This window comes from Nicotiana tabacum, chromosome 24 (genome assembly GCF_000715075.1).
Source record: "Nicotiana tabacum cultivar K326 chromosome 24, ASM71507v2, whole genome shotgun sequence".
Taxonomy (NCBI): domain Eukaryota; kingdom Viridiplantae; phylum Streptophyta; class Magnoliopsida; order Solanales; family Solanaceae; genus Nicotiana; species Nicotiana tabacum.
This window is the reverse complement of record NC_134103.1, coordinates 72,609,639-72,634,744: the sequence shown is the minus strand read 5'-3', so window position 1 is coordinate 72,634,744 and position 25,106 is coordinate 72,609,639. Positions and strand designations below refer to the sequence as shown.

The following is a 25,106-nucleotide window of genomic DNA, read 5'->3' as shown; positions in this document are numbered from 1 at the left end:
GAATTGTTAGTAAACATGTTATTTCTAAAAGAGTAATATTTTTATAAATATTTGAGTTATTTTTATGAAGCGATTTCGAATGATACCCTTACAGGTGTGGGAGTTTAATCAACACAGCCTTAAGTAGCTAACAATTGTCTTTATATTTTATATTTAAAAGGTTGGAATTTATTTGGATTTTTTCTCTATTAATGACACGCGGCTAAACTTCATTTTCTATTTTTTAATGGAACGTGGCGGGTGACGTGTCAATCAAAATTCTTTTTTGGGTTGGAAAAGTCTTCTCTTGACAAAACTTGCCGCAACCTCAATGCAAGCTTGATCTTAAGCTCTCCATATTCAACTTCTATTTCTCTACTTCTATTTATTGTCAAATTCAATCAAATATGCGAATCTAACAACATGACTGTATTCCCATCTGTTCCCTTCGGCATAAGCATTTTTTTTTTTTTGGCTTATTTTTAATACTGTAATTGTTTTGATTTTATTCAGTATTTTTCAATTGGGTCCTCAGGATTACATAAATTATATTTGTTTAAAAACCAACTCAAACGCAGAAAAATAAATTGTTGGGGGTGTTTCTCCTTAATATCTCGAACGTGGATAGACACATAGCTAAAATAATGAAAGAAATACAACAAACAAGTAAATGTCTGAAACAATCCGAGGTGAAGTAAGTGAGCAGCACATATTATAGACAGGTTTACGAAAATAAAATGTTTCATCTTAGATGGTTGAGCGACTTTACCGACTTGAAAGATGATATCAGACATAAACTACAATGCAGATTCAAAAGTGAACTTAGATGAAACAAAGTGAGGAAGGGACGAAATTTGACGAGATTAGAGTAAGGGAAAAATGACATAAGACAAGACGAGTTACAACTTTGTCGTTTGGTTATTGAACAAGTTATATCAAGATAACCGGATAATAATACGGCGATTAAACAACAACAACAACATACTCAATATAATTTCACATGTGAAAGATACTGTGTACGTAGAACTTACCCTTACCTTGTGAAAATAAAGATGTTGTTTTCGAACAATTATGACAAAAAAAATATGGAAAGAGCCAGAAAAATAATATAAACGAAGCAAAAGAAACAACATATAGTAATAAAAATATAAGAATAAGAAATACAAGAATAATACTAATACTACAGGTATGGAAAAGAAATACAGGTTGAAAAAAAAATATGCTCGACTACTTACTAATAACCTACTATCCTAATTCTCGATCTCCAAACCCTCCTATCAAGGGTCATGTCCTCGGTAGGCCGAAGATATGCCATGTACTACCTGATCACCTCTCCGCAATACTTCTTCGGCCTACCTGTACCTCTTCTAGGACCTGCCATAACCAACCTCTGACACCTCTTCACTCGGACATCTGTACATCTCCTTTTCACATGCCCGAACTATCTTAGCCTCGATTCTCATATCTTGTCCACCACACAGGCCACTCTCACCTTGTCTCAGATATCTTCATTTCTAATCATATCTCTCATAGTATGCGCACACATCCATCTCAATATCCTCATTTCTGCTACTTTCATCCTGAACATGAGAAGTTTTGACTGACTAACACTGCGCTCCATACAACATAGTCGGTCTAACAACCACTCCATAGAACTTGTCTTTAAGTCTCAGTGGCACATTCGTATCACACAAGACATCGGATGCGAGCCTCCACTTCATCCACACTCCTCTCTCGGAGATGACTTGTGTATTCAGGCTCATGTCAATATCAGCTTCCTGGGTCACGTCACTGAACTTACACTCCAAGTATTCTATTTTAGTCCTACTCAGCCTGAAACCTTTAGATAAAATTTTCCTCCAAACCTCCAGTCTAGTGTTAACATCGCCTTGCGTCTCGTCACTTAGTACTGTGTCATCTGCAAAAAAAAAATAGTAATTAAATTATGATGAAATTATTTTATGAATATACTTTTATTGGTAGGTGTTCATTTCTTAGGCCTAAAATTGTGATATACGAGTTATTATAAAACATCTGTTAGAAATCACACTAGATAAATTGAGAAAAACTTTAATTTCATTTTAACTTTAAATTTTTTAAAGAGCCATAGAGAAGGGCATTTTGACCATTTTAATATTAATCATTATCCCGCATTGAATTGGTGATATAAAAATAATATTAAAATTATAGTATAATTAATTTCGACATAAAAAAATTCAACCAAATAACAAATAATATAATTTAATGATAAAATTATTTTGTGAATATACTTTTATTGGTAGGTGTTGATTTCTTTGGCCTAAATTGTGATATACGAGTTATTATAAAACATCTGTTAGAAATCACACTAGATAAATTGAGAAAAACTTTAATTTCGTTTTAACTTTAAATTTTTTAAAGAACCATAAATAAGGGCATTTTGACCATTTTAATATTAATCATTATCCCGCATTGAATTGGTGATATAAAAATAATATTAAAATTATAGTATAATTAATCTCGACATAAAAAAATTCAACCAAATAGCAAATAATATAATTTTGTATTTTAACCCAGATTTATTATACTCCCTTATTATTAATTTCTTAGTAGTAACTGCATTTTATTTTATTCTATTTTATTTATATCTTTTAGCCGTTAACATTATCACTCTACGCGTATTCTCTTCTGGGGTCAACCACTGGATGTTTAATTATTGTACTACTATCACATTTTCAAATTAAAGAAATGAACAAGAAACCACCTATTGGTTGATTCGTTCTATTTTTAGTCCCATATAAAACCGTCTTTGCTACGTATTTCTTTGTTAAATCTCCTACAATTTATACCCAAATTCGTCGCCGTCTTCTTCTTCTTCTATGTCGATAGTATATGGCATCCAAGGCCAGCTCCTAGAAGTCACTGGTATCAACTTCAATCTTCATTTAACTATTATAAACAACTGAATTTCTATGAATCCATTCTCGTAATTGTTTGCTTTGAATTTTCGATTTTGTAGTTGTTGCTTGTAACAAATTGAAGGACACTGAATGGATTTCAAGGCAAGATCCCTATGTTTGTCTTGAATACGGCAGTTCTAAATACCGTACTCGTACCTGTACTGGTAAAATTTGTTTTTTCTCCATTTGTTGACTTACAATATGAAAATAGTTACTTACAAATTAAATTATTTGAATAGAGTCCGACGAATACAGATGATTTATATAGTTTATTGGAACTAGTATTTTGATTGAGACGTAAGACTGTTTTCTCTAATTTGGGGAATTTTTGTGAAATTAATGCTGTTGTTCTGTTATTTTTTCTGTAGATGGAGGAAAAAACCCTACCTTTCAAGAGAAATTCGTGTTTACTCTCATTGAAGGGTTGCGAGAGATTAACGTTGTCGTCTGGAATAGCAATACCGTTAATACTGATGATTTCATTGGAAGCGGAAAGTAATTTCAAATCTTAGTGCTCCTTTTATTACTTACTTTTTCTTTACACGGAATATAAATGGATTTAAAATGATTTGTATATTCGACCTGTCTAATTTGGAATTGAGGCGTAATTGATTGAACGATCTATTTAGTTTTTGTTAGTTGAGTGCTAATCCTTAATAATTTAATTCTAGGATTCAGCTACAGAAAGTTCTGTCACATGGATATGATGATACTGCTTGGCCACTCCAGACGAAGAGGGGCAGGTAAATCGACAAAAAATCCACATTGTTCATTTTTAGATGATGTTTTCTTCTTTCCTATGTATGGGTCTTCTTTACTGAGTATAATTGCAAGTAGGTCGTCCTTTAGAGTTAAAATTTGTCCCTTTTTTGTGTGTGTTTCTTTGACAAAATCTTGTACATTGTGCTTCCACTTTTTCATGTGACATTAATATGACAAGTTCCTCAATTGCACTGAGGTCTTCGACGTATGGATCTGATGTGAGTTTTTTTCTTTTGGATCAAGTAAGAAGTTGTTTCATTAATAAAGAAACCAGAAAGCTCCAGCAAGCAGAATCTAACAATCCACCTAATTGTTCAGGGAGCTAATAAAATCTAAAAGTAAAATGGAGCTATTTGCATTATAATGATTACACCAAGCAAAAAGATTAAGAAGGCATCTAGATTTCAAAATATAAGATTAAGAATCTCAAGTAAATATGATTTCTGTAGATATTTAGGTTCATAGCCATGGAGACCACAGAAAGCTTTAAGTATAATGATATGTTAAAGGTAAAATGTGGTCAAACACGCAACCTAATAAAAGATACTTCAGATCGGTTTGCCTAGTGTATCAGTAGACAAAACTATTGTTAACATACCTTATTGTGATAGAGCTACATGACTTGAAGCAACAAAGAAGTGCCGTTAAGAACTTCTAGTTCTGGAATAAAATAGTACTTAATGGACTAAAGACTTGCAGATAGCATTCAGTTAGTCTTAGCTTCTAAAGACTTCCTGCTTCCGATGGATTAAAGATTACAACCAGTAGTAAAAAGCATTAATAGCTTACACCAAAGTGAAATAGGATAAATGAAAATCAACTTGTTGCTTTGTACCTTATATTACTTTTCTGAAGTCCAGAAGTAAATAGGAGATAAAAACTAATATGCCTTAGCCAGTTTGTAGAAGAAGTTATCTTCTGCCATTTTCTTTTTCTTCTATCTCTTAAGTGACTGTACAGGGATGGATTTCCAGCTTTTCTTAAAGAAATATAGGATGCTATGTAACTCATGAATCGAGGATTCAATTAGTTAGGCTACTTCCGATCAAACTTCTCCCCATTAATTGTCTTACTTCTTCTCTTCTCGACTGTACAGGGATGGATTTCCAGCTTTTCTTAAAGAAATATAGGATGCTATGTAACTCATGAATCAAGGATTCAATTAGTTAGGCTACTTCCGATCAAACTTCTCCCCATTAATTGTCTTACTTTTCTCTTCTCGGCTGAGTCATGGGTCGGCTCATTCAAAAAAACAAAGAGAGCCATATGGACGTTTAGACATACTAGATACTGTTGGGTGTGGGCCAGGTGTGTGCCTCTAGTTGGGTGAAGAATTAGGGACAGTTGATGTTTGATATATTAGATTAATATCTCAGAAATGCAAGGACGGATTGTGTGATTAACAGAAACATTTATGGATTTCCTGTAACTATCTCTGTAGTCGATCAAGTTTATTTGAACCGTGTGAACCTAAGATTCCAAAGTTATCTGATTTTTGTGAAGTTTTCTTGGGTCTTTTGCACTTGCTGTTGGGACTGTAATGAATGAAATTGCACCGCATAACAGAAGTACCGTGGCTTGTATTTTCTTTTACAGGCATGCAGGAGAGGTTCGACTGATAATGCACTACGCAAATGCCAATGTAAGTGCCACCATCTTTTCTTAGAATTTCTCCCTTGCCCTTGCCCCCCTCCAAACCCGAACACGGACCTGCTTTATATATCTTTGACATGACTTTTACTCCTACTTCCAGAAGCCTGCAACAAGCCATGCTCCATCAGGCTCTCCATATGGAGCACCAACTCCTGGATCATATCCATATTCTGCAGCTCCGCAGCATGCAGTTTCTCACCCACCACCTTCTGCCTATCCAGCACCATCTCACCCACCACCTTCTGCGTATCCGGCACCATCTCCTTATCCCGCAGTCCCGCCTCCTTCTGCAACATATCATCCACCATCTCCTTATCCTCCTCAACCGACAGCTTATCCTTCACCTTACTCATCAACTTCAGCATATCCACCTCCGCCTTATCCTCCACAGGGTTATTCTTATCCTCCAGGTAAATATTCTTGTAAGACGTGAACTTTTTTACTCTACTCTCTCCCGGCTTCTCAACTACCTATATATTTTAATGTTTTGCCAGGTCCATACCCTGGAGCCTATCCTCCGCGATCACACTAATGCTGTGTTCTTAAATGCTTGGACAACAAATGCACATATATGCTTTCATGTAGTAGTCTTATAGCTTTGTCTGACATCGAAATTTCAGGACTTCTCATGACATGTTTGTGATTGCTATGCTTGAAGCTGTATGATATTGTAGAATCTGAAAAGGATCCAAAAGAAGCTTATGTTTTAGTTGCCTGTTTTATATTCCCTGAAGCGGAATGTACAGTAATCTTCTATCAGATAGGTTCAACTGGCGTTTGTACAAGAACTATGATGCCGTAGTAGAGTCTGGAATCACCGAATTGTCATTCTTGTTTACAGGGCACTTTTCAGATTATATTCTTTGGATTGTTACATCATGTTGATAGTTGATATGCCAGCTTTATTTGTTGAACAAAGTAGAAGAATTTTTTTCTCGGTATCTTGCCTCCTGGCCACTGAAATTGAATTTATCATGTAAGTTTTTTTAAAAATTAATAATAGCATGTTGGATTGAGAATAGTAGTTTTCAAATGGTATGAACTTCTTTTGGATAGTTGCAGAAAAGTTTTTGTGCCTGATGATTATCAGTTTTTTGCCATCTCTGTTTCTGTTTTACTTCGAGCAACAATGTTATAAAAGTACTACATACTAATAAGGTAATGATCTGTGTATCAACATGTATCTGAGAGGCCAAATATTCGACCTTAACTGTCTAGCACTTCTGTTTCTACACCAAAATTAAAGCTTAAGAAAATTATGAGCCATTTGAGATATGAAGAAACGTCTTTGTAAGTACTCCTCATCTCCAATCTTAAGGTTGTGATTTCAGAGTCACTAATAGGAGCAAAGTAAGGAATTTCTGGGGAGAAAAAAAGTGTCTTTGTAAACACTTGAACCAATGGTGTCTAACTTTTCAAGAAGTTATTGTTGTCGACATTCTTAATTCTTTCTTTCTCTAGAGAAGGTGCAGAGAGGTTAATGATGCGATGATAGTCATGTCACATCAGGTTGAATGATCAAAAGTTTAAAACCATCTGATGAGTAGACATTTGAACTGCAAAATCATTTCGTTACTTTTGACCAATTTGACAAAAGGGTTCATTTGGTTTGAAGGCCAAAGCAAATCTTAGCTCCCCGTTTTACCATAGATTTTGGCTTCATTTTTTAATTTTATTTTTAAAATAATGTTTGTTTATGAAATATGATCATGCTTGGGAAAAAAATTTCAAAAACTTCCAAGTTCCCAAAAACTGATTTAGGGTAGTTTTTGAGTGAAATTTTTTCTTCCACTCACAAAACCTCAAGTTCTCTCTGCCAATTTTGTGGAGTTTACCTAAAAACTAGGGTTTCAAAATTTTTCTTCTTTACTGATTGTTTGAATTAATTATATTTCCATATTTATGTGTTTAGTTCCTACACTATTTAAAACCCTCCCCACTCCCCTTTGGTTAAGTTCGAAAATACTTGAAAAATCACTAAAAAGCTATAAAACTAAAGCTGTATACTCCTTACTCTTGAATAATCTTGTTCTGTACTCTGGTTCCCGGCCGGCTGAAAGCCAATGTCATAAATTCTGAGTTCTTGCTCTTTGGGTGATATTCACAATACTGTGGGATTCCTTTCTTTCTTATTTCATTTTAACTGGTGAGTTACCAAGCCTTTTCCATTTCATTCTGATTTATCTGTCATTTCGTTTAATGTGTTACTTCAATTAGACTCTGCAAACCTAAATGCCATTACGTCCGTAGTTTGAGACATGTTTAGACCTACTTTGAGTTGATTAATTTGATTCTGCCTAACCTATATGTCACTGATAGCCACCTCTTGAAGTTTAAGTTTGTTATTATCCTGCTCTTTGAACATGCTCTCATATCTCCTTCTATGGATTAGTTAACTAGGTATGGATGTATTCATTAATAGGATAACAATTCTGTTTCTGAATTCACTATAACGTGGCCTGTTTGGTCCTGTTTTGACATATCTAGTAATTGCCCTAATTAGTTTTTAGCATGTTATGGTCTACTGCCAATTGATATGATTTCTTCTTATGACACTAGTTTCTACACTTAGCCTAATCTGAGTTCTCTTTTACCACTATAAATCTATCTTGTAACTTGCCTTGCTAGCATGTGATTGAATTCATTTTCTGAAACTTGATTAAGTCTACCTTAAGTTTAAGCATGTCTATTATTTGTTTTTATATGCTCAATTGATTCTGTCCTTCAGTGGAATCCCTTGACGTCATTCTATTCATCTACTATCTGGTCCTTCTGAATTCTTATCCTTAGCCGGCTGAAAGCCAAGGCTACTTAGATTCTGTCCTTTGACCTCCCTAGTGTGAGCACTTCTCAGGGTTCATTTGTGACCCTTGAGAACTCTGACAAACTAAGACCTGGTCCCTAGTCTTTCCTCTGAATTATTTCTGATCAACCTCCCTAGTGTGAGCACTGTCCGGGGTTCTTGAAGATTGTATAAAATGAACATAGACATGAATATTATTCACAAAACACAGAATCGAACCAGATTTGGTTTAAATAAAAAGAATCTGAAACCTTAATTTAGGGCAAGTAAAAATAATCGGCAGAAATAGACAGATTCATACATAATAAGGTGAATATAGACGAGATAGTACTTAAAATTAAAGCTTGAACCAATTTCTGTTCGAATCAAAGAGAATCTATAAACCCCAACCTTAGGGTTAAGTATGAATCAGCAAGATACGAACAAATCGAACTCACACAGTGCAAAAATAACGTGCTTGGATTCAATATTGTCCAAATTCATGAGACGAAAGTTAAATAGGACAGAATCAAAGTAAGAGTACTTTCCATGTTTAGGAAAGTACTAGGTAATACCGTAGAAAATCACCCAATAATGAAAATATATTGAAATGGTAAGTGAATGGGAAGAAAATCCCATTAGAAGCGGGATTAGGAGAGGAATTGTTGTGAGGCGGCGGGAGAGGCGGAAGGTTTAGAGGAATGGGGTTAGGGTTTGAGGACGGGTGATATAAGGAAAAAGGGGAGGCGTTTGTGAGCCGTTGATCATTTTTTATCAACGGCTGGGATTTGAGCAGGGGTTGGGTCAGGTTAATTAAATGGGTATGGGTACTGGGCTAATTAGTTTGAGCTTGGGGTAATTGGGCTATGTTTGGGTAGTTAGGTCCGAAATTAATTATGAAATTAGGGCTAGATTTTAAATACTCAATTTTAATAAATAAATAATTTATAAAAATAATAGATAAATATCAAAAATATCATTTGGGCATGTAAATGATTAAAAACAATTATTTAATTTTATAAAAATATAAAAAGTTATTTTTTGTATAAATAATATAAATTATATGTATGGGCTATTATTGCAAAAATATGCAATTTAGCCCTGAAAAATACAAATATAATTATAAGAAATGCACTAAAAATATTTAAAACCTTATATGGGTATAAATAATAAGTTTAGATGATTAAATCAGCATAAAAAATAATTTGTAGGGATATTATTGGATATTTATATAATAAAATGCAGAAATAAATTAATTTAAAATCTTTAAAAATTATGAAATAATACTTGTGTGTGCTTGTAAATCAAATGATGGTGCATATGAGCTATTTGTGTGTGTATATATATATATATATATATATATATATATATATATATATATATATATATATATATATATATATATATATATATATATATATATTTTTGAGGGAAAAATCGGGTATCAACAGTGACATCTTTGATCTTATTGGGTATGTTGACGCTGATTATGCAGGATATCTGGTGGACAGGAAAAGCACGTCTCGAATGGCACATTTCCTGGGTTCTTGCCTAATCTCGTGGGGTACAAGGAAGCAAAATTCAGTGGGACTCTCAACTACTGAAGCGGAATATGTAGCAGCTGCTTCTTGCTATGCTCAATCGTTGTGGATCAAGCAGCAGCTGGAAGACTTTGGAGTGTTCTCAGATTGTGTGCCTCTCCTATGCGACAATACAAGTGCATTCAATATGGCCAAAAATCCAGTCCAACATAAGAGAACCAAGCACATTGATGTGCGTCATCACTTCCTCAGACACAATGTTGAAAAGGGGCTCATTTGCATTAAATTCTGCAGCACAGAAGATCAGATTGCAGACATATTTACCAAGGCCTTGATTAGAGAACATTTTGAAAGAAATCGTCTAGCACTGGGATTGATAAATCCCAACTGAGAACCTGGTCCCTTGGTGATTGACTATGAAAGATATGTTCAGGTAAATTAGCTAAAAAGTGTTTTCTGGCAAAGTCTAACTCATCTTTATACCGTTACAGGTAGACACACATGATGATTACTGAGCAAATAGCAGTTGATGTAGTACGCGCTGGTAAAAAGGGCAAAGCTTCTAGATGCAAGATTAGTCAGGGAACCTGGTTTCTCTGTTAGTAGCTTCTCTGTTCTCTCATGCACAATTTTGAAAGGTTAAAACAAGTGCCACATCATCAGTGTGTCAGTTTCTTTTCCCTGCGTCTTGTGAACCCAAACGTCTCACCCGATAATTATCGACCTGACTCCCAAAACTGCCGCCCTTTCTTAACTGGTCCCTTATCTATCGTAAATTCATCTATCACTGTCACTACTCATCCCATCAAACTTCAAAACCCCATTCTTATGCCTCTCTTCAAACTGCCAAATCCCTTCTTTTCTTCTCACCATGGCTGAAAATCAAACAACCTCGAGTGTTCCAAGTGACATCCCCATTGAGTCCTCACCTGTTTACATACCCATATTAGACTTCTCACCCCACACCACTGCAAACCAAAACCCTAGGACAAAGTCACCCCCACATTCTGTCTCCTCTCCTACCCACTCGAGTTCTGGTTCTCATAGGAGTCGCAAAATCTCCACTCCCAAAAGATTTGTAGCCTAGAGCCCTTCTCCTATTTCGCCGGAAAAAGGGGATGAACAAAGTACTGCTGACAAAGAAGAAAATCACACAGTTTTAAGCTCGCCTATGAAAAAGGGGTCAAAGGTAGATCTAACTGATAGTTCCAAGAAGTTTGACTCAACAAAGACTGCTCCTGATCTTATGTTCACAGGTAACACTCCTTTCTCTACTGCGTTTTCAATGGATGTACAAGAAAATGAGGCAATAGAGAACATGATGTCCATAGCTCATGAAGGAGTTGTTATAGAAGGAGGTTATGATGGTTTTGGGACTCGGGGAGAAGAGTCTAAGACTGTGAAAGAGGATAGAAATCTTGTACCTGTTGAATAATCGACACATGACAATTCTACTGGAGTACCAAATGAGGGACCTGATTCCTCCCAAGAGGATCTAACTCAGGAGCCCTCTCAAGAGCCCTAGTTTAGTGTTGACCCTGCTCCCTCTCCTCATTTTGATGTCGAGCCTTTGTGTGTGGTGATGTCTGAGGAAAGATCTGTGTCCAGAGAAGAAAAAGGTGTTAGTGAAGATGATTCTGATGATATGCCGATTGCTATCTTGACTAGGAATAGACCAATGGTTGCTCAAGAGTCCACTCCTAAGAGACCTACTACAAAGTTGCAAAGGAAGGAGGCTCTTGAGTCTACGCTTAAGAACATCCATGCTAAGTCAAGGAAAAGAAAATTAGTGAAAGATGGGAAAGTTATGAGCGAGAAGACAATGCTAGTTGTGAATGTGGATGATGAAATAGAAGAGGAACCTGGTTTCTTGACTAGAAAGCTCTCACAGAAGCATGGTCTCCCCAAGCCTAAAAGGGGATCTTTTGTGTATGCTGAAAGTCTGAACAAGTCTGATGATGTTGTTGCTAGTGAAAATGTGGTGAAAGAATCTGGTGATAAGTTGGTAGAAGAGTCTGCTGCCAGGGTGATGGAAGAATTGGGTGGAAAGTCTGTGAAGTCTGATGAAAAGGGAAAGAATGTTTGCAAGTCTGCTAAGAGAAGAGCTGATACGGATGAGGAACCTGGTTCCTCAAAGAAGGCTAGAATGGGTGATCCAAGGAGTGCTGGGAAAGAGAGGTTAAGAAGTCAAAAGGTGCTATGGGGCCGCACATTTGCCCCTGATATCTTGGAAGAGGCTGGTACGAGACAACTGGTTGAGATCTGTGAGTTCCAATAGTGGACACATTTGTTCACGAATGCATGTCCAAACACAATTTCAACTTTTAAAAATTAATTTTTAACACAACTTCAAAAACTCGTTTTTCAAGTTTCAATCAAATCTATACCCAAACGCTAGCTTAATCTCCTACCTAAACTTTGGTTTTTCTATATAAAATTTTGCAGAACTTTCATATAACTAATAGTCTAATCGTTTGGTTCCCAGTATTAACTCCGCATAAGTTTTTCGTAAAAATTATTAGTGAATCTATGTATTAAGTATTTTATATATGATAGAATGTTAGATAAGAGAACACACATTAGCAATACGTGGATAAGAGTATCTAGAGACAAACTACAACAAATTATCCATCAACCCCACATAAGTTGGGGTTGGCTATATCCATATATTATTATTCATATATTACTATTCATTGCACAAAAATCACTGTGTAACACCCTATAGACTATCATTATTCATCGCATGAAACAATCCTGCATTATAATTTGTCGTAAACCATATAACCCTAGTTCTTTAGTAGGCTATGGACGTGACTTGTTTGATAATTGAGGGGGAAAAAAAGTAATATTTGAAGTTGAATTGAAAGCTATTTAGAATTCAGTTGTGATTGGACAATGAAAATACAATTCAGATTTTGTGAATGCAAACTTGAAAATTCGTGAAAAACCCCCAACACCTATGTTTAAAACTTCAAATTTTATATTTCATGTTTAAAGTTGAAATAATTGTCCATTTTGATAAACAAACACTATATATAATCTCCAAATATATTTGTAACTTGATCTTTAGCTGTATTAATAGGGAAATCCCGATAAAGATTCAACATTTTACTACAAAAAGTGCTGAAATCGCTTTCGGTGTTCCACATCCATTGCCTTTTCAAGGAAGTTGTGAATCTTGGTTGGCCTATTGCTCGACTCGAATATGAGTATAGGCCACTGCTTACTTTCTCTTTATATCTTAGCTATATAAAGGAAAACCCCTTTTGACTTTAGATTAAAGTCATGTGTGTTGTCGTGATCCTTAAAACGTCTCTGAACTTAATTTTTTCGTCTTTTCACTTGCAGAGATCCATAAATAGCTATGATAGTTTATACATCGAGGAAATGACAACTCCAAATAACATGTTGTACTATAGTTTTAAATATAAAAGAGGTTATATTTGTATTGGAGCAGTTTCTATAATTTTTAATATTATACTCACGCAATTAGTTCGTGTAAAAGTGAAAGTTTTTTTTGGCCAAAAGTGTTTTTTCCCCAAAATTAAAGTGTTTTGGCCAAGCTTTTAGAAAGAGAAAATGTAAAAATATGTTTCTGAATAGAAGTACAAGTAGTTTCTGAGTAGAAGTACCGGCTCAACCCATAAGGCATTGAGGAGATCCTACTTCAAATCAACTGGGCAATCCCGTAGGGTTAAGTCTACATATTTTACCGGAGATACATATGATATTCTTTAGTATGTAATGGTGGTAACATGAATTATTAATAGTGGTAGCAATAAAATAATTTGTGGCCAATTGACACAGCACGAGCCAGAATATGATTAACCAGATCCACCAAATAGGGTTCTAAGATTGGGAAGTGGAAGAGATGATTGAATGTTTTTCCAAAAAGGAGATTTGGTCTGGTATTTTGGAGTAAAATGAACTAAAATATCAAAAATTAAAGCAGGTGGGCCAATTTTGACTTTTAAAAAATAATGATGCAATTAGATGTTTTGTGCGTTTGGATGTTAGTGATTTGACTGGAATTGATACAGATTCATCCACTTAATTAATTATGCATTATTACCTTAATTAACAGTACAAAACAGCTGCACAACTAACTAAGAGCCGGTTAACCTTAAAAATCTGTTTATTTTGAAAAGTACTTTTTTCATAAGTGCTTTTGAAAAGAAAAAAAATATTTTGTGCTTAGCCAATTCATTTAAGAAGTATTTTTTGCAATATTTGATAAATAAATTGTGTTTGACCAATCTTTTTAAAAAGTGCTTTTGATTGTCAAATTACCAAAAAGGATAGTGCCAAGGTCTTATAATTCTTTTAAAGAGAAAAATAAACTTAAATATTTATCGTAAGAGACTTTTATTATTTTTTATTTTATTTAATTAAAATGTAAAGCATAAAGTAATCAAACATATTAATTAAAGATTTAAATCAATTTTACATATATAGTTATACCAAAGCATATAATATTATATAGTATAATTACTTATTATCACATAATGATTTGAATAATCAAAATACATCATTAAGTATGAATTAGAAGTCTATTCCACAAATTACTATATATTAATAGTCCACCATGAAATAATAAGTAAAGCCAATCACACATGATAATATTTTTCAACAATTTCATCTCTACTTCTATCACACAACGCCTCCATATTAGTAAAAGACTTGCCTTGCATTTATAAAGAAATATCAGAAGGCCCATCTCCTTCCTCAATCCCTGCAGTAATGTCTTCATTAATATGATAGTTGAATTTCTTATCGGTAGAAGAATGTCGTCAGATGAAATTATGTATAACCATGATAGTTATAACTAGATGATTATGAGTGTCAAGCTTGAAAGATGGCATTGAGCGTAAAATATAAATAATTTTAAATACATAAAAATAAAAAAAATTGTAAAAAAAAGTCAAGTATGTTTAAATTCAAATTCAAAAGGAGTAACTAATTATTAACAATACATAATCATAATGTATAATTTATTTATTTTTAAAATTTAAATTCAAAAAGAAACTAATTATTACCTAACCTTACTAACTTTGTCCTAAATTGCCAAGTGGCCTATTGTGAGGCTGCCATTTGGCTTAATGTGGATGTATTTTCTCCTCCTTTTAATAATATATAGAATAGATAGATTATGTGATACAATTGTAAATTTATTACCTATTTGTAGATAATTCTCACAAATTAGATTCAATAACTGTTTTAAAGATTCGGTAACTAATAGCATATAACAGAAGAAATTATAAGCAATTATTTGTAGGAAGAGAATTGATAATCCAAAGAAGGATGTAGATAATTTGATTTAGTGTAAAAAAAGAAGATAATTTGGAAAATTACAAGACATTACACAGAGAATAAAAAATTAAAAACAAGAAAAGTCAATAAAGAATTTAGAAAGTTACAATATGATTCATGTATATGATATCTTTAATTTAAAAAACAAGGTAAAAGTTATAAACAAAATTGAAAAAAAACTTAAATTAGTAAGGGATAATTTGAAAAATATAAATTTATGGTGAGGATAATTTCGTCTTGAATAAATTAATTTTCTACTTTTGCTTATGCTTCTTGGAAGAAGCTAGAATTTTCTGTTTCTTCCCAAAAAGAAAAAAACTGCTTCTGGTGCGGGCCAAAAGTACTTCTATGTATTGGCTAAACAGTTTAAATTTTTTAAAAAATAATTTTTTGAGGGAAAAAAGTACTTTTTGTCTACTAGAAGTTTGCCAAACAGGCTCTAAATTCTGTTTTATTTTATTTTATGAGTTGGTTTAGGCTGGCCATCACTTAAGGAAATCAAAATAAAAAGCAACTAATCTTGACCTGTAAATACATATTTTCCTCGACCAAATCATATAGAAATAGTCAAGCAAAATTTGCAAATATTATGCTTGGGTTGGTGATAGGTTGCAACGTCTTTTCATCCAGCAATTGGTGTAAAAAGGATAGGGGCCATAATCTCAAGTTTTCATAACTTCATTACCCCACTTCATTTTTATTTATCTTATAGAAGAATTTTTTATAATTGTAAAGGTAGAAGAGCTATTTTCAATAGACATTTAGTAAAAATAAAAATAAAAATTAAAATGGGCTATTTGTAAAATTATACTAAATTTGTTGTTTTTGTTATTGTTGTAGGAGAAATTTTACAACTATAGTGTGTAAAAAGAGTTTTTTTTAACCTTGTGATGATGTGTGAAAAAAGTGTTGGGGTGTGCATCAAAAGTGCGTCTAGTTGTGAAAAAGAGAGTTTTACTTCTTGTTTTTGTGGTGGAATTTTGGACTTAACAGCTAGTGTAGAGTTGATTTTATTCAATTTGAGTTGTTGTATTTAGGAGAGGTGCTATTGTTGAATTAGTGAATATATTATCGTATTGTGCTTGAATTTGCTTAAAGAGATAGATATTTGCATCTCAGCTTGAAAAAAATGATTTTTTTTTTATTTTTTCAACTGTATTTGTATTTTCCGACAATTTTAAGGAAATTCAATGGTTACAGTAACAAATATCAAGATAGAAGATCTCAACAAGCATGAAAAGATCAAGTAGTTTCTACCTTGCCCAACTCAAGCAATGGAAGCGTAATCCTTTTCCTTGTACTTTTCATAAATACTAGTTATAAGGTACGCGCTTTACGCGTGAACCTTAGTTTAATAAGTATAAACTTAAAAAATCACATAATATATTAATCTATATATTTTTTACGTTCAATTATTATGTGTCATTAAAAAAGTATTTCTAAAATTTGATGTTGAGCTTTTTACAATGCTTGCTCGTCAACAATTTATTCTTATATAAGACTATTGTTGGAGCAGTAGCGCATCTATCAATGATTTCAACTTGTAATAGGCAACTTAATTCCTAGAAGTTTTAGGAACAGACATAATTAATTTGCTAAGATTACATATTTTATAGGTCTTTTCGTCCACAAGAATTTTATTTATCAAATTAAATAAAAGAGGTAGAAGAATAAATAAGTTTTATAATGATACTTGTAAAATAAAAGAGTTCTTCTATTATAATAAAAACTATCGTTTTCAATTGCTTCGTTCAAGACCAACAAAACCAGACTGAACAAATTTGTGGAGAAAGCCGTGGACAATATGAACCATATTTGTGGAGAAAGCAGACAATTGCTCAGCTATCGAGTTTTTAGCTATTTTATATTTAAAATCTTTCCTTGCATTTAAATTCAAATCTTTTTAAAATCTTTCTTTACGTATTCAATTAACTCATTATGTGTTGTAGTCCTTGTATTCTAAAACTCTTAACCTTATTTTTAGGGTTTTTCATATCGTTTCAATATTAAGTTGAATTAATTTTGAATTCCTAAATATTAGGGAGATAATAAAATGATTAATTCTAAATATTAGGAAAATAATTTAAATGACTATTTTGTCTAGTATGAAATCTATTTTTAAAGGGTAAAAAAGACGAACGACATTTCGCTAAGTGCCTTCGTGCTTTTAATATAATATAGATGTGATGTTCTCTTTCATGAATGTAAATTCATTTAATCCTAGAAATAGTGGGGGTTAAAAAATTAGTAAAAATTGTGGCAGTAAAATTTTTATTCACAGATGATTGAAAATGAATTTCAATTAAGCAAGACTGATTAGTGTATCTATCATAAGTACTGAAATAATGCACATGTTATTCTTTGTCTTAATGTTATAATTTACTAATCTTTGGCTCTAATATGAATATTATAGAAATTTAAAAGCATGCTTAAAAGACAATCTGACAGGTTTTTATTCTTGAAATGAAGATTTTCAAAATATGTAATTAAATTTTTTTTGACCAGTCACATTACTAATTATTGCATTACTAATCACAGTATAACTTATCTCTAAATCAAATCGATTCCTAAGAGGTTGTTTGGTATAATGGTATGATATTTCATGAGATTAGTTATCCCACCTTCTATATGGGATAATTAATCCTACTATTTTAATATAAAAGTTATCCCGAATTATCTAATATCACAAACCAAACACGAGATAAAATTAATCCCAAATTTTAGTGCGAAAGTATTATTCTTATCCCATTTACCAAACGACCCTAAGTAATTTATCTTTAAACATTGACTAGATTGCACAGCCTATTTATTACTACCATTCCAATACCAAGGAAAAAGGAAAAGGTAGAAACTAAGAGCTCGTTTGATCATGATTTTTTTTTTTAATTTTTTTTCGAAATCAATGTTTGATCGTAAAATTTTTAATTTTCACTTGAAGATGAATTTTGGAATTTTTTGAAATTTAAAAAACTCCAAAAAATTATTTTTTAAAATTTTCACTCAGATCACTTAAAAAAAATTCAAAAATACCTCAAAATTATATTCATGTCCAATCACGACTTTAATTTTCAAATATCATTTTCGGTTTGGATTTTTTTTTTTCCAACTTTTTTCGGGATTTTACAATTTTTCTGTCCAAACGCCCCACTAAATCTCTCTAACAAAAATCATCGAAATCTCCTCCTTTCAGTCTCAACCTATCAACCCCTATATAACATAGTGCAAAGCGTGACATCCATTCTCTCTCTCTCTCTCTGCTTTCTTCAATCTTCCTTCACACAACCAGATAGAGACAAGAAAGAGAGATTCATGGAAATGCCCAAGAAGAATCACTCTTTTGGTTTCTGTTTTATATAATGAGAAAGCAACACATTTTCTTCTTTTCTCAAAGAAGATGGGAATACAAAACAATGAGCATAATCAAGACCAAACCCAATCTTTCCTTTTAGATGCTCTTTACTGTGAAGAAGAAAGATGGGAAGAAACAATTGAAGATGAGATTTTAGAAAAAGAAGCAACACTACCACTTCCTCTGCCTTTACTAGAACAAGACTTGTTTTGGGAAGATGAAGAGCTACTCTCTCTTTTCACAAAAGAAAAAGAAACAATTTCCAACTTTGAAACTATTAAAACAGACCCTTTACTTTGTTTATCTCGTAAAGAAGCTGTGAAATGGATTCTTAAAGTAAATGCTCATTATGGATTCTCAACATTCACTGCTATTCTTGCTATTAATTACTTTGATAGGTTTCTTTCAAGTCTTCATTTTCAGAAAGATAAGCCTTGGATGATTCAACTTGTAGCTGTTACTTGTCTTTCTTTGGCTGCTAAAGTTGAAGAAACTCAAGTTCCTCTTCTTTTGGACTTCCAAGTAATTTACTCTTTCTATCCCATTTTTGCTTTACTTGCCAATCTTGAGTTTCTCCCACGCTTATCCGTAGTGCTAGTACTATTTTTGTATTCTCTTATTATTGGTTCTTTATTATTACATGTTGTGTCATTTGCACTTGTGTGATTATGTTGCTTTGGCTTCTAATTACAATTTGTATCTTTGTATTTTTGCTTCGAATTTCTAATTGGTGTACTTGTTGTTGCCTTTCCTTTTATCTTTTCTAAGCCGATGAGTCTTCCTGAAACAGCTTCTCTGCCTTCAAGAAGGCAGGAGTAAGGTCTGCGTATATTCTACCTTCCCATACCCAACTTGTGGGATTACACTGTGCGTATATTCTACCTTTCCATACTCCACTTGTGGGATTACACTTGGTCAGTTGTTGCTGTGTCATTCGCTTTCGTTATCTTGTTACATTGTTGTTGCTGTGTTTTTACGGTTCCTTGGGCCGAAAGTCTTACCGGAAACAACCTACTATTCTCCCCCAAACTCCAATATCGGATTACACTGAGTTTGTTGTTGTTGTTGTTACCAATCTTCTTGAAAATTTCACTACAAATAATTCTTGTGTTTCTTTTGATTAATTATTAGGTGGAGGATGCAAAATATGTGTTTGAGGCCAAAACTATTCAAAGAATGGAGCTTTTGGTATTGTCCTCTTTAAAGTGGAGGATGAATCCTGTAACCCCACTTTCATTTGTTGATCATATAATAAGAAGACTTGGGCTAAAGAGCCATATACACTGGGAATTTCTCAAGCAGTGTGAGAGAATTCTTCTTTTGGTCATAGCTGGTAATTAATTGAACTCTTTTTATTTTGTAACGGTTGTTGAATACTTGAATTTCATTGGGTAAAGATTACTAAATCTTTCGATAATAACAAGTAAATGGAAGTAACAGAAGAAACCTCTCTTGATTTTTTGACATCTTTTGTTAATACAGATTGTAGATTCTTAAGTTATATGCCTTCTGTATTGGCTACTGCTACTATGCTTCACGTTATTCATCAAGTTGAGCCTTGTAATGCTGCTGACTACCAAAATCAACTTCTTGAGGTTCTCAACATTAGCAAGGTTTGTCTTCCTCTATTTTTTATGCTAGTACTTTTTGTTTACTATTCGATTTTGTATCATAATATTTGATGTTTTAGAAAACAAGAAGTATTTAGGGAGAATGATTACAATAGGATACTTTTGTGCCACTATTGACTTTTTGACTTCAGAAACAGAAGTTAGAGAAAAAAGTTATATACGTATCAAAATTTTAAAACACACAGGCGAGGTTTTTCCCGATTGCAGGCGGTGATCATTAGGATTTTGCCATAAATCCTGACGGAAAATTCTGATAATCGTCAGAACGTACTTCAAAATTCTGGTGATCATTAAAATTTGGGATTCTTCAAAATAGAATTATGATGCGAGACTATTTTTCCAAAACTCTTCTTAAGGGGATCAAAATACTATACACAATGATTTAAAGAAGGTCCATGAAGCGTCATTTCTAGAAGTTTTTATTACTGTTTTCTCCAAATGCATTGTTATTGCTCCAATTAGTGGAGTGTTAATTAAGTGAGACGTTTAAGAGAAATTAGATAGTCTAGACAATTATTCTTGTGATGATATTTCTTTTAAAAGGGGTACAAAACTCTTTGACAGATAATATGAGTATGAAGTACTAGTAATATTCTTTCAAGTTTCATCCTCCTTGGTTATGACTTAAGATAAGAATGAAACAAGTACTAAATGGTCAAGTATACTTTGGGAATTAAGTGGAACCATTTACTATTTGTACACAGGAGAAGGTGAATGATTGCTATGAACTTATAACAGAGGTGTCTTACAACTCTATTTCACACAAGCGCAAGTATGAGAGTCCAATAAATAGCCCAAGTGCTGTTATTGATACATTTTACAGCTCTGAAAACTCAAATGAATCATGGGATTTGCAAACTTCTTCCTCTATTCCATCCACTTATTCACCTCGTGATCAATTTTTGCCTTTGTTTAAGAAAAGCAGAGTTCAAGAACAGCAAATGAGATTGACATCTTTAAGCAGAGTTTTTGTGGATTATGCTGTTGGCAGCCCTCGCTAATATTATTGACAATGACAATGTATTACTCCTTATTATGTCCTTTTTGCAATTCTACTTTGAAAGATGGAAATGAAAAGAGGGGATAGTTGGTGGTAGTGGTTGCAGAGGGTTGGTGTTTGACAGCACAATGGGGGGGTTAAGAGAAAGAAGGATAGTTAATATTCATGTTTACTGGAGTAATCGTTAATTCAAGAACATTTAGTTAATTTTGTTTAAGATCTCTTTGCTTGCTCCCCTCTTCTATTCCTTGATAACAGAGGCAAATCTAATAGATATGTATATAATCTATTATGTTATCTGAATTAATGTTATGTACACTGAGTTTGCAAGATTCTTTTTTTTTTTTTTTTACACTTTTAGGTTATAAGTTGATATAGAACAATTTGAATAATCCAAGTTTGCAAGGAAAATTTTAAGCAACTAAAAATTTACAACTTCAAAATGTTCTAAAGATATATGGATTAGACTTTTACATATCCTAAAATATTTTAGGAATTTGATGTTCAATAGGAGTGAATAATTTTTCAGCTATCAATGCACAATATGTTAAATAAGTTTGGGCCTAACTCGCGCCCCAAAAGCTAGCTCGAAGAAAGTAGGATTACCCAAGCCTTATAAGGAGACCAGGGATCTCATCCCGGCCCGATGTAGGATTCATTCCATTCATCACCCCAGATTCAAATATTCTTTATTTGGGGTTCCATTGTCCGGTATGGGGCATGCACAATCATGGACTGAGGGTATTTTTCACACCCCGTGCCCCCTTCAATTGGTCAGGGGCATTCCGCCCCCTCTTCTGGGGCCCACATTGACAATGGGTCCGGTTTTGATACCATATTAAATAAGTTTGGGCCTAATTCACATCTTAAAAACTAGTTCGAAGGAAGAGAATTGTCCGAGCCTTATAAGTTCTGGGCCGATGTGAGATTCATTCCATCAATTACAATATTTCATTTGAAGTTGGAAGGAAAAATAGTATTCAAGTTGGAAAAAAATGTGAAAGTTTGAGGTAGTTTTTGAAACATAAAGATTTTTTGGCATTATTTGTGCTCTAAAAAAAACTTTATGTGGAAAAACCTCCATATTCAAGAATATGAAATCATATATGACCTAGAATATGGGACAAGTACAAGACTCCAAGGTTTAGGGCAGAAAATTATTTCCAGAACGTATCTGATAAGGGAGGGAGATTTTGTTTGTATGTGAAGTGTAAAGGGGAGACAAAGGGTTTTGTTTCTTTGTTTGGAGTTTTTAAAGTTTGTAGGGGGCTATTGGATATGTCTGTCTGTATGTCTCTGTCTTTATTTATGTCGAATTTTACCTCAGTTCCACCCTCAAATTGATTTCATTGATAGTAAAAAGTCTTAACATTATAGATTATTTAAAAATTAATTACAAGTGACTTAATCCGATCACCTTGAAAATAATTGAGGATATTTATAAATTTAATTTAAACTTCTCTTTTTATTCTTAACGAGAAGATTTAGTCACACAAATATTATGAAATGTTTAAGATAATAAATTTCAATTTTTTTATTAACACACAAATGCATATTTTGACACATTTATAACCACAAGTTATTTTAAAAATATTTCTTTCTTTCTTAATCTCGCGCCTATTCAAATTTTGCCAATAAATTGAAACGAAGAGGGTAATAATCAGTGAGAAAGGATAGTGTAGACTTGCATGCAGTTGTTACTTGTTAGCACTTCCAATAAAAAAGCGAAGAAAATTTAGCAGCCTTAATTAGGACCCTTGTCAGGAATTGGAAATACAAAAAAAGTGCTACACTATTTCTCGATCAATTATTTCGAATGGAATCATTGTCATCTCACAATTGCGTGCTGGACACCATGATCACCTGCAGTAAAATAATTCCGTTCTTAAGTTTTTTCTTTTTAATTTGTAAAGGAACTTCGAAAAATGTTTGAGAAAATCTGAGTTCTGGACCTTTTCTTTTGTTTTTTTGTGTGGCTAATTTGGACCTTACACTTAAATAAAAAGTCAATATGTAACCACTTTGATTTCGGAAATTATGGCATCTGTACCATGAGAAAGTAAATGAAGTAGTGTCTCCGGTACATATTATCCGTATTTTTAAAGTTTTTGCACATGATCCTTTAAAATAATGTTTAATAGTCTAATCATAAGATTATTTTTCTAGAATACCATTTATCTCTATGTTAAATGTCTCACTTATTTTATTACTCCATTAATTGGAGCAGTAAAAATGAAAAAAATGGTCCGCAAGGGTTGACTGAGTTGGTTGGGTGAGTGGTTTCCCACATGGGAGATCTACATCGATTTCCCCCACCACCATCCTCCTCAGCCAGAGCTCATTGCACCGGACTTACCTAGTGTAATTTGCATCTCCTGTGTGGTTTGCAAGTTATTGCTCGGTGAACTAGTTACCCAGTGCATATCCGAAGGGTAGCGGCCGCAGGTTTCCCTTGAGAATTTTCCAAAAAAGAAAAAGTCAAAAATGTATATATAAATACCTCTTATTTTTAAAAAATGTCAAAACAATTCAATTTGTTAATCTATATCTATACTATATTAAAAGCACGAAGGCCCTTAGCGAAATGTCATTCGTCTTTTTTACCCTTTAAAAGTAGAGGTTACACTGGATAATATAGTCATTTAATTATTCCCCTAATATTTAGCACTTTTAAGTCAACTAAAATTTGATTATTAAAATTTTTCTTATTTAAACTACTAAATAGGAATTTCTAATATTTAGGACATCAAAATAAATCAAATTGAACAAATTATTTATAGAAACTAATTAGAAACGTACATAGTATCAGATTTCATTAAACATTTTATGGTTCCATGAAATGTATATTTTTCTCCCAAATTAAGGTATAGTCTATATAATTATTAGTATTAGCACCCGCGCGGATGCGCGAATACTAATCATGTCAAATATTTAAGTTATTTGGATTATATATAAATAATCTTAAATTTTAAACTTTCTCGGTAAAATAATTGAATATTAATAAAAAAAATACTACATGAAAAAGTTTAATCATTTCTTCTATTTTTCTATTTTGATATCATTCTCGCCGGTGTCATTGGATCCTACAAATAGTCAGGAAGCAAAATAATAACTCATATTTATGGCAAAATAATCAAATATTGAGACTATGAATGACTCTTTGGATACGACTTGACGCTTTTACTACTACTTGAACTCTTATTTGGTGTGTTGATATCTCTTAAAAAATATTTCTTTTTTAAAATTTCAATTTCTAAAACTTTATTTTTCAATAATAATTATTTTTATAATAATGTAAGTGAAAATATTATCCTTAATTTTAGATGGCTATCTAAAAATTTAAAAAATTCTTTAGCCAGTGAATATTTTTTTCCATTATGACTCTATTTTGATATTTGACATTAACCATGTTAAATATCTGAGTTATTTGAATTATATGTAAATAACCTTAAAATTTAAACCTTCTAAATAATTATACATAATCGTTAGATATTAATTAAGAAACACTACATAAAAAAGACTAACAATTTGTCAAATCTCATAGTGATAAATTTATTTTAGCACTATTCTCATTGATGTCATTGGAACCTAAAAATAGCCACAAAGCGAAATAATAACTCATATTTATGGCAAAGCACAAAGGTTGATACAATATAAATGATTCTTTGATTACGACGTGACTCTTATACTACGACTTGAACTCTTATTTGGTATGTTATTATCTTTCAAAAAATATTTCTATTTTGAAATTTTAATTTTTAAAACTTTATATATATTTCAATAATGATTATCTTTATAATGATGCAACTGAAGATATTATCCTTAATTTAAAATTCACTTTAATCGGCTATCTAAAAATTTAAATGATTCTTTTGCCGGAAAAACTTTATTTCAGTATGACTCTATTTTAAGTTTATCGATATCTCTAGCCATAGATTTTGAATTTTTAATGTACAAAATTTTTGTTCTTTGAATCATTAAATGTTAAATTAGTTGGTTGTTATTATATAACATTGCATATATTGTTTTAAAACTACCAAATAGTTTATTTTTCGACACCATACTTGGCTTAACCTCAATGTAAACTACTCAAATTGCATTTAAATTCAAATTCGAATATCATATAAGTTTGTTAGTAATTATGATTTTTTAAAAACGAC

The 25,106-nt window shown here is 32.6% G+C and overlaps 2 protein-coding genes across 2 annotated transcripts; both read left to right on the top strand.

Annotated features, from left to right (window-relative positions):
* Positions 1-2,632: 2,632 nt before the first annotated feature.
* LOC107776167 (elicitor-responsive protein 1) lies at positions 2,633-6,274 on the top strand. The gene is made up of 7 exons (XM_016596018.2): positions 2,633-2,883; positions 2,978-3,082; positions 3,287-3,413; positions 3,590-3,661; positions 5,277-5,322; positions 5,434-5,743; positions 5,828-6,274. Exons 1-7 carry the CDS (start codon positions 2,838-2,840, stop codon positions 5,863-5,865), a joined length of 744 nt encoding a protein of 247 aa, XP_016451504.1. The 5' UTR covers positions 2,633-2,837; the 3' UTR covers positions 5,866-6,274.
* Positions 6,275-18,234: 11,960 nt separating this feature from the next.
* LOC107776168 (cyclin-D3-1-like) lies at positions 18,235-21,183 on the top strand. The gene is given in 4 exon segments (NM_001325208.1): positions 18,235-18,837; positions 19,447-19,648; positions 19,798-19,928; positions 20,651-21,183. Coding segments are annotated over 4 exon segments (1,107 nt in total). The 5' UTR covers positions 18,235-18,360; the 3' UTR covers positions 20,948-21,183.
* Positions 21,184-25,106: the final 3,923 nt, after the last annotated feature.